At 24.4% G+C, this 10,090-nt stretch overlaps 3 protein-coding genes across 3 annotated transcripts in view; 1 reads left to right on the forward strand and 2 right to left on the reverse strand.

The window, feature by feature from the left end:
• Positions 1–1,925, reverse strand: part of Phum_PHUM614620 (helicase, putative) — a gene marked incomplete at both ends in the record, with an annotated part of 4,497 nt that extends 2,572 nt beyond the window's left edge. Inside the window, 6 exons of the mRNA XM_002433083.1 lie at positions 38–463; positions 547–688; positions 803–1,042; positions 1,136–1,299; positions 1,457–1,519; positions 1,875–1,925. Of these exons, the coding sequence (XP_002433128.1) occupies positions 38–463; positions 547–688; positions 803–1,042; positions 1,136–1,299; positions 1,457–1,519; positions 1,875–1,925 (1,086 nt within the window). The remainder of the gene's footprint in view (positions 1–37; positions 464–546; positions 689–802; positions 1,043–1,135; positions 1,300–1,456; positions 1,520–1,874) is intronic.
• A 1,596-nt stretch (positions 1,926–3,521) lies between these two features.
• On the forward strand, positions 3,522–6,684 carry Phum_PHUM614730 (lin-9, putative; the record flags this gene model as incomplete). Its single annotated transcript, XM_002433084.1, has 10 exons — positions 3,522–3,696; positions 4,228–4,505; positions 4,599–4,757; positions 4,846–4,985; positions 5,089–5,224; positions 5,303–5,584; positions 5,663–5,836; positions 5,917–6,123; positions 6,225–6,404; positions 6,481–6,684. The coding sequence occupies 10 exons, from the start codon at positions 3,522–3,524 to the stop codon at positions 6,682–6,684; spliced, it is 1,935 nt and encodes a 644-aa protein (XP_002433129.1).
• A 1,487-nt stretch (positions 6,685–8,171) lies between these two features.
• On the reverse strand, positions 8,172–8,651 carry Phum_PHUM614740 (DNA-directed RNA polymerase I 16 kD polypeptide, putative; the record flags this gene model as incomplete). Its single annotated transcript, XM_002433085.1, has 3 exons — positions 8,172–8,367; positions 8,472–8,572; positions 8,637–8,651. 3 exons carry the CDS (start codon positions 8,649–8,651, stop codon positions 8,172–8,174), a joined length of 312 nt encoding a protein of 103 aa, XP_002433130.1.
• Between the last annotated feature and the right edge of the window lie 1,439 nt (positions 8,652–10,090).

Here is a 10,090-nt window from a genome sequence, read left to right on the forward strand (position 1 = left end):
CTCGTTGCATTTTACTGAGTCCGACGTAAACTTTAACTTCTTTTTTTGGTTTAAGTTTCTTTTCCACTTCAGATTTTAAACGTCTTAATAGAAAAGGCCTCAAAACGGCGTGAAGTCTTTCGATTAGAGCATTATCACCCATAAATGTATTGGTATTAAACCACGAATCAAAATCATCCGAGGAATTGAAAACATCGGGAAGAAGAAAATTAAGTAAAGCCCATAATTCGTGAAGATTATTTTGCAATGGAGTTCCGGTTAATAATAATCGATTGGTTGTTTTAAATTCCCGTACGATTTCTGACAATTTTGATTTTTCATTTTTAATCCGATGCGCTTCGTCTATGACCATGTAACGCCAATTTATTTTTTTAAAAACTCCACGTTCTTTAATTACCATTTCGTAGGATGTTACGCACACATCCCATGCACCGGGCAGTAAAACGTCACGAATAAAAGTGTTCTATAAAATTAAAAAAAAAAAAAAAAAAACTTTAATACATTCATTTATAATTAAAAATTTTTATACCCATTCAATATACATACTCTAGCTTCGGCATCTCCTATTAAACAAATGGCTTTAATAGAAGGACACCATTTTTTAAATTCAATCATCCAATTGGCTAATGTTGATTTTGGTACTATTACCATATGAGGACCAGGTATTTGCCTGTAGTGTTTCATATACCTGAAAATAAAATTTCATATTTTCAAAAATCAAATCCCTACTTAAGAAGAAACCTGTTAGTTAAATTCATTTATAATTTTTCAAAATTCAAAATTTTTTTCATAAAGATTTTACCCTAATAACGATATAGTTTGAAGCGTTTTTCCCAAACCCATTTCATCGGCTAAAATACCATTAATATCATTTTCATACAATGAAATCATCCAATTTAAACCTCTAATTTGATAATCCTTCATTTCTCCATTTTTAATGTAAGGAGGGGTTGAATCAAATGATATAATACTTTTTCTGCTAGCATTAGTTTCAGCTAACAATTCTTCATCTTCTTCCTGTTCTGTTTTTCTATGTCGATGACTGAATGATGAAAACGTAAAAGTGATTATTTGTTTATAAAATTAAATTAAAAATTTCAAATGAAGAGAAACGATTATATATAAAACTACTCACTCTCCAGGATTTCCAGCCAAGCTAGTTTTCTTTTTAGGTCTTCCAGGTTTCATTTTTAAAGGGCTAGTTGGAGTTTTATTACCTCTTTCATTATTCATCATAAAATGAGAGAATATTTCAGTTTGACGAAGTAAATAATCGAACCTTTTACTCCTATCATTTTCCTAAAATGAAAATAAATGCAAATATTATAGAAGCATTCGATTTAAATAGATGTTTAATTTTAATAAATTTTTTATTTGCTATGTTATATAATTTTGTACGATAAATAATAAGCAACTAAAAATAAATTATTTACAATAACTAATAAGAAAAACTTACAATTTTTGTATCACAATCCTCAGTTTTACCTTTGGATGACAAGGTATCTGCTGATGAGGCATTCTAAAAAAAAATTTTGACATTCAATAAAAAAAAATTTACTAACTTTTTAGTGTTTTTAACAAATCCAAATCAAAAAATAAAATAATAAATACTTTATTTACAACAAATGACAGATTTCATCTCTACCTTTTGAGTGTTAGTTCACCGGTTTGAATATTTTAAGAAGAATAGTATAATTTAAAACGTCAAAGTGTAAAAAAAAAAATTTTTGTATAAAATATTTTTTGAAAATAGTTTTAAAAAAAATTTTTTAAAATTATGATAAATCCAAAAAAAGAATTTCTGTCAAATCAAAACTATCTTAACCATAGGACGCGCTTGCAACAAGTGTAAAATGACAGTAAAATAAACTTACGGAATTTTCGGCGGTATCGCCAACATCCATGCTTTCATCTACTTTAGACATATTAAAATTTTAGTGACATACGTTTTAACTAAATAAACCGGTAAAATTTTACCTTATTATGACAAAAAAACAAATAACCTAAGCAAATGGCGGCGGGACCACAAAACCGTACGTCGCCAACAAACGAAGTGGAATTAAATATAAAGTATCGTGCACGTAGACTTTTAGGCTTAGCTGAGAAGCGTCGATTACTCGTATAAACTGCAAGCTCTCTTTTCCACGTCAAAATGGCGGATGATCTAAAACGTAAGTAAATACGAATTTCAAACTGTATTTTTTCAAATTTTTAGATAATTGATATTCATTAGCGTTTCAAATAATAAAGGTTAAATGTGTGAAATTAATTTGCGAATGTTTTTTTGTTGTAAATCATCATTAAACTGAAAGGTAATCGTTCTGAAATTCATATTGAGTAATTGTCTATTTTGAATTTAAATCAAAATGGAGGGTTCAACGTTTTTCACGGGCAAAATGGAAGTAAATAGCGCGTCAAAAACCGTTTATACATAACTTTGAAAAAAATTTTGTGAAAATTGCATGGAAAATTCTTATGTGCATTTAAAAAAAAAGAATAAAATTTAAAAATTTACACCAACTGATTATAAATGAATAAAACGCGATATAGATATAATAAATGGGGGTTAAAAACACGTACACAAGGTACTTTTTCGTTTCAATATTTAGTACCATAATAAAAACATTTATTTATTTATGAATGTTCTTATTATTCGCTTGGTTCTAAGTTTCTTATATTGTTCAAACGAACAACAAAGGCAATTTTTTAAAAATTTTTAATCAAGTCTTGTGTTAAACATAATTTAATTGATAGGAATTCGACATTATTATCATTTTCAAAAATTAAGTAAAATTAAACTATATTCATCTTATTGTTTATAACTTTCAAGTTATTAAAAGAAAATAAATATTGTACATATAGATAGAATCAATATTATATTTTTTACGCGAATGTAAAACAGTTAATTTTATCAATTCCATTACTTGTTGACAATTCTTGTGAAAAATTGGAATAACTAGTAAAATTTTCAAATATCTATTTTATAATTAAAACTATAATAAATAATTAGTAATTTTTTTTTGTAACCTAATAATTGTTTTATAAAATTCAAATTTAAAATATTAATCATTTTAACTGTATAATATTTATTTGTTTAAAATAATTTTTGGGCTTATACAGTAGTAGAAGTGTATGATAAACTCTAAATAGTGATAAAATACTTTTGATTAAAAACTTTTTCTTTTCCAAATTTTATTAAAAGCAAACAATTGTATTTTCATTGAAATTTTTTTTCTATAAGAAGTCTATAAGATTAACGATTGAACTAATTATTTTAAATTAATATTGATATTAATTATCTGAAATAATAATATTTATTGTTATTAATGAACAATAGGGATATGTATTATACATAAAATTAAGTGATTGAGTAAGTTTTCTTCGAATCATTCCCTGATTTTATAAAACTATCATTTAAACTCTCACCAGCATACTTTCTAATAATCCCACACATTTATATTTTATTTACAGTTTAAAACAATTATTTGTATATATATTTATTTATTTAAGGTGGCAAAAATATGAAAGAAGTTGACACGACTCGAAAAAGTAGCAGATTACAAAATTCAAGATTAGGGAAACATGTTAACAATGTTTCCGGAACGGAATTAAAAAAGTGTACAAAGAAAAAAAAGTCTGATTTAGGCTCCGATAGTGAAATTGAAAAAATTTCTAAAAAAGTTAATAAAATGCCTAGTAAGTTTTTCATAATTTAATATATTTAAATAAAAAAAAAAAATTTTAATTTTGCTAATTATTATCGTTATGAAAAATAAAATTTTAATACTATAATACTTTACTTTTTTATTCGAATTATTTTTATATAAAATATTACAATTAAAAATAATGATAATTCATATAATTGTCGAAAATGTAAATAATTAATTACTGTAATTTATATTATTTCATTTTAACGACAAGCATTGATATGAAATTCTTTGAGTTTTTTAATTTTTATCTTACAATTTTAATTTTGTTTTCTAGAAGGAAAAAAAACAATTGTCAGCAATTATTCGAGTAAACATAAATGAAATGATCAATTTTACAATTAATAAAGACTATTGTTTAATCGAATTAACAATGTACTAACAAAAAATCAATTTGAAAAGTATTTTATTCATAGATTTAGTCAACATTTTTATTTGTGTGTTGACAAGAAAGATGTTCTAGTCGAAGAATAAGTTTGCATTAAAATAAAATCATATAAATTGATATTTTGAATTTTAGAAAGATCGAAAATAGATCATTCTCATAAAAGAGGTAATAAGAAAATGAGCAACAATGCCATAAATGATAAAAAAATGTCTTCTAACGAGGAAGAAAACGAAGATGAGGATGAAGATGGAGATGTTGAAGATGAAGAAGATGAAGGTAAAAAATCGAGAAAAAGTTCTGAAAGCAACGATTCAAAATTTAGTCCAGCCGTTTTAGGATTACTTAGGGTGGGAGACAATTTTCCGAAAAAAGAAAAAAAAGAACCTGTTTTATTAAATAGAAGAGGAATGGTGAGTTAATTTTAAACTTGTTAATTTTCAATAAAATTTTTCTTTTTTTTTTTTTTTTTTAATTAATTGTTAAATATTTTTCTTTTTTTTTAGCCTCCTAGAATTAGAAAGAAAAATAGATTGTTTTTCGATGAAAGTGTTATTAATCCTTTAATGCCAAAGCAAAGAAGCAAAAAAGATCATTCTGCTAAAGCGAAAGAGAAAAATACTACAGCTAAAAATAAAGTTAAAATAAAAGTTGAAAAGAAAGAGGTGAATATGCTATTTATTTTTATGTACATAATAATTTTCTGATTAATTAATCACAAGACGAGCATTAACACGTTTTTTTTTTTTTTAGGAAGTGGATCAGAAGCCTCAACCTACGGTAACTGATATGAAAGCTGGTCAAAAAATCGGTATGAGATTGCGAAATTTGTTGAAACTTCCCAAAGCTCACAAATGGGTTTGCTACGAATGGTTTTACAGCAATATTGATAAGTAAGTCACCGTAAAGTTTTCCTCATTGAATCATAAAAATATCTTTTATGTATATATTTAAAAATATGTTTACTGTAATTGACCGAGTCGGACATATTTCCAGGGTATTATTTCAAGGGAAAAACGATTTCATGATTTGCCTTCAAGAATCATTTCCTCAACTCAAAACAACTTCTTTAACAAGAACCGAATGGTGTCAAATCAGAAGGCTGATGGGAAAACCCAGACGTTGTTCACAGGTATTTCGAATAACGTTTTTGTTACATTTATTTGTAAACTGATTGTTAATTTTTAATAATACGTTGTTTTCATTCAAGGCATTTTTCGATGAAGAAAGGCAAGAACTGGAAAGGAAAAGAACTAAAATTCGACAGCTTCAACAAAGGAAACTATCAGATTTATCAAGTTGTAAAGATTTACCCGATAGAGTTCCTTTACAATTAACAGTTGGACGAAAAGTTACGGCTCGATTAAGGAAACCACAGGATGGACTTTTCACGGGTACCGTTGATGCAGTAGATACGAGTAATAATACTTATCGTATAACATTTGAACGACCTGGACTCGGAACGTACTCGGTACCAGACTACGAAGTTTTAGTGAGTGTTTTTATTATTAATTTTTTGGAAATTTTTTTTCCCGAATTATTATTACTTAAATATATTGTTTGTTTTTAGTCTAACGAAGAGCCGGATATGTTTTCCCTTAGTACATTCAATAAAAGATTTCATAATCAGCCTAGGTATTTACCATCGACGAGAAGTCAATTGATTGAAATAAAAAGCGAAGCCAAAGTTGATGCCTCACGATCTAGTTTAGGACAATTTCCTCTTGCATTTCTCGAAATGATAGTAAGAAAATTACTATCGATTAATTATATTTATTTTTGCCTCTTTAAATTCTTCATTATAATTATCTCGATGTGTTATAGGTTACTATATCGAAAATATTAACCGACAAAAAAAAAATGGTACAAAAATTAAAGGAATTAAATGCGGAAGCGGAAAGGCGTACAAGTTACGGTCAAGATTTCACGGAGGATTTTCAAAGAAGATACGCGACTCTCGTTATCGAATTAGAATTTTTAAACAAGCATTTGGAAAGGTATTTAGCGAGCGTACAAAAATATTGTCACGAGGTAATTAAATAAAAGAAAGAAGAAAAAAGAAAAATTTTTTTTGTATATTTTATTACCATTCGAAATTTTTTGATTGTTTCCTTTTTTTTTTTTTTTTTTAGATTGCTCCAGAACAAAGTTCAATAGCAATGTTGACGCCGTCATATTTAAGAGATAAAAGTAATGGAGAAGCGAGAGCTTTAGTAGATAATTATTTTCATCAACCGGATAAAGAACCCATTCGTAATAAATTTTTGATCGAACTCGTCACGGATTTAGTCGCTTTAATGATTCAAGTTAAGGTAAGTTGAAGTAAATAATATCATTATCAGTAAATATAAAATATATGAATTAATTTCGAATTATCCGTGATTACAGAGTTTATCAGACTCGGATCAAAATGCCCACGAATTAACGGTTTTGAAACAATCGATGGCTCACATAAAAAGAAGAATATCTCCCGGAAATCAACTCGTGTTCCAAAACAGCGTTGAAATACACATGCAATACATGGAAAGCGGTTTGGGTCAACACGGGACTTTAGCACCTTTTTTTCAACAAACGCGACCGCCGACTAAATAAAATAAATAAATAAATAAAATAAATAAATAAAAAATTATCACGATTAATACGATATAATAATAATTATTTTGTGTATATAGTTAAACAGAGAGAAAAAAAAGGATATAATATTATTTTTTAAATAAATGGCAACCATTTTGTTTTTTTAGTCAGTTTTGTAAATACAAGAAAGGAGAAATATGGTTAAGACAAACATTTTAAAATAAAAAAAAACGTTTTACTTTTTTTTTTTTTTTACTGTATAAATATATCGAAAACTCCTCTTGTTTCTAATAAAAATATTTATTTAAATAAGCAGAGGACTGGATGACGGTTAAATGATAAAAATTTAACCGATTTTTCACCATAACAACAGTTAATACTATGTAATATATAAATAAATTATTATTATTATTATTATTTCTCAATAATATTTTCGAATTCGATTATAATATAATTGATAAAACCGTTGGGAAATTTTCAAGGGAATTTAATAATAAAAAAATTTACAGGATTTTATCATAAAAAAAAAAAAATTTTAAACTAACATTAAAATAAAAAAAATCCATGAGGAGCTTTAATAACATATAATTAATAAATTTTAAATAATAATAATAATAATATTTTTATTATACGTGTTTATATCGGTTATAAAAATTATTAAATTAAATTTAAATTATTTTATATGTAAAAGCAAAATTGCAATATTATTATTATTATTATTATAATTAGCTTTGTATAGTTATCGAATAATTAATTCTCTTTGACTATTATTTTGTTGCCTCCATGTATGTGCACATAATATAAAATATATATAAATATAATAATAATAATAATAATAATAATAATAATTTTTTTTTAAGTTAAATTAATAATAAATATAATATAAATTTCAAAAAAAATTACAAATAATATTTTATTGTTGATAATTAATATAAAAAAAGGGAAAATAATAGATAGAAATAAAGGAATAAAAAAAAATGAAAAAAATTTTGATTTAATATTAATTATTTTATTTTATTATTATTATTATTATTATTATTATATTATTATAATTCTATAGTTTTTATTTATTGTTTTTAAAAAAAAAAAAAAAAATTATAATTTTTATTTAAATGCTGAAAATTATGTTTACATTTTTTTTTTTTGTATTATTATTATTATTATTATTTAAATGAATAATTTTTAATAACATTTAATTTTATAATAAATAGACTGTAATTTAAACATTGATATTTATATGGTATAATTTTTTATCAAAGGTATTCAATTGAAAGTTTTATCATTATTATTATTATTCGGTTTACACGATTTTAATTTTTTTTTTCTTAATCGTAATCATTAAGAGTTTATATATATATTGAATCGAAACTTTTACATCATGATATGATTAAAATATTATTTTAAAATCATATTGTTTCGAATGATTCGATTATATTATTCAGCTGACTGATGAAATCGGCTGACAATTTAAATGTTAATTAATTAGAAGATTGATACATTATTAATTAACTGTCATGTATGGCTTTGTAGTTTTCAACTTCTTGGCTAAATACATTCATTATATATTCGCAATGTTCTTCAAGATCAGTCAATCCTTTTTTTAATATGTCAACAGCTCTTGCTCCAGATGTTTGTATTCTAAAATTTATTTTTTCTTCTGATGGATGTGGAATTGTATAACCGCAAAATGTTACTTCAGAACTATAAATAAATATGACTTTTTATTAACTTTAAATTAAAATCATTTCTTTTGCTTATTTCTTTTAGATATTAGTTAATGAAATCATATGGAATTTTTTACTTACTATCTTGAAATTACACTTCTTAGAGCGTTACCCAATGTATGTCCCTCGCCATCGAAAACAAAAGTTCTAGAACTTTCATCGCTTGGATTATCACCTACGAGCTAATTATAAATTTCATTAAAAAACAAATTTTTTTAAAGCAATTTTTATTTGTTTTTTACAAACCTCTGCAATTCCCATTATTTAATAACTTTATAAACTTTTTAATTAACGTTAAAAAAAAAAATTTATAGGTTATGTTATTTGAACGTGTCATTAGAAAACCACGACTCGTTATAACAATTTTAAATCTTATCCCCCCTCCCCTGGTTCGGTGTAAAAAAAAAATTTTTTTGAATCCTTCAAAAATTATATTAATAAATTATAATTATAAATTTTAATTCATAATAATAATTATTACATAATACTTTTTTTCCGGGAGGGGGGAAAATTTAAAAAAACTACTTTTTAACGTATAAATATGGATAAATATAAATCGTAAAATTAGTTCAAAAAATTTTCACCAGGTGACGAATGTAAAACAGTTATGGCGATTTAGTTTACCCGCGGATTTCTAACGTGGCGGTTTATTAATAATAATAATTTTTTTATTTTATTTAAAATTTTTTTAATTTTATGTTTTTTGGGGGGAGTAGAAATCATTTATTAAGTGTTATTTTATGTTTGAAAAAAAAATTATTTAAAACAAAATAATGGATAATTTAATTTATAATTAAATTAAAATAATTAAAAAAGGTAATTACAAAAAAAATTATTATCATTATTATTATTTGGCTTATTTACGTAGCTTAATTATCATTTAAACATTCGTTAATACAACAATTTAAAAAAAAATATTTAACATTAACTGAATTTGTTTATTCAGTAAATTTTCTTGTTTTTTTTTTTTTAAAAAAAAAAAAGAAAATCTTTTTCACCATGGGAAAATTTTCAATTTTCACCCTAGTAAGTTTTTATTATGACACGTTTCAAATGTCTACATTTATGAGAAAACATGGTTAAAATGAATTGTTGAAAAACTTTTCTTTCTGTTTTTTTTTCCTTCTTCTTCTTCTTGTTTTTGTTGTTGTTGTTGTTGTTCGTGTTTTTGTTTGTTGATTATATACTTCGAACGTGGATTAAAAAAAAAAAAAATTGTAAAAGTTTTTAGACAGAAAAAAGAAAAATTTTAAATCAAAAGCTAAATTTTTTATATGATCATCATCATGATTGTTTTTCTTCTGCTTTTGTCTTCTGCTGTTTTATTCATTTCACTCTCCAATAATTAAAATTTATTTTAAAAAATACAAAAACAAATTTGATGACGTTGAAAAAAAAAAAGGTTAACTCAAAATCATTTTAACATTTTATTAAATTTTTCAAATGGGAGTAAAACCAACAACAGACGACAACAACCACGACAACAATTTTTTTTTGTTTGTTTTCGTTTCTCATTGACAGGAAAAAATTTGAATAAAACAAAAACTCATCGTTATTCAAAATTTGATTTATGACTTTTTTATTTCAAAAAAAAAAAAAAAAAAAAAACAACGACGACGACGACAGGAAAAAAAAATTGATTTTATTTTATTTTATTTATTATTCGAATTCACGAGTTTTTTTTTTTTTTTTTTTTTTTT

Source organism: Pediculus humanus, genomic scaffold, assembly GCF_000006295.1.
Source record: "Pediculus humanus corporis 1103172108322 genomic scaffold, whole genome shotgun sequence".
In the NCBI taxonomy this organism is placed as follows: domain Eukaryota; kingdom Metazoa; phylum Arthropoda; class Insecta; order Psocodea; family Pediculidae; genus Pediculus; species Pediculus humanus.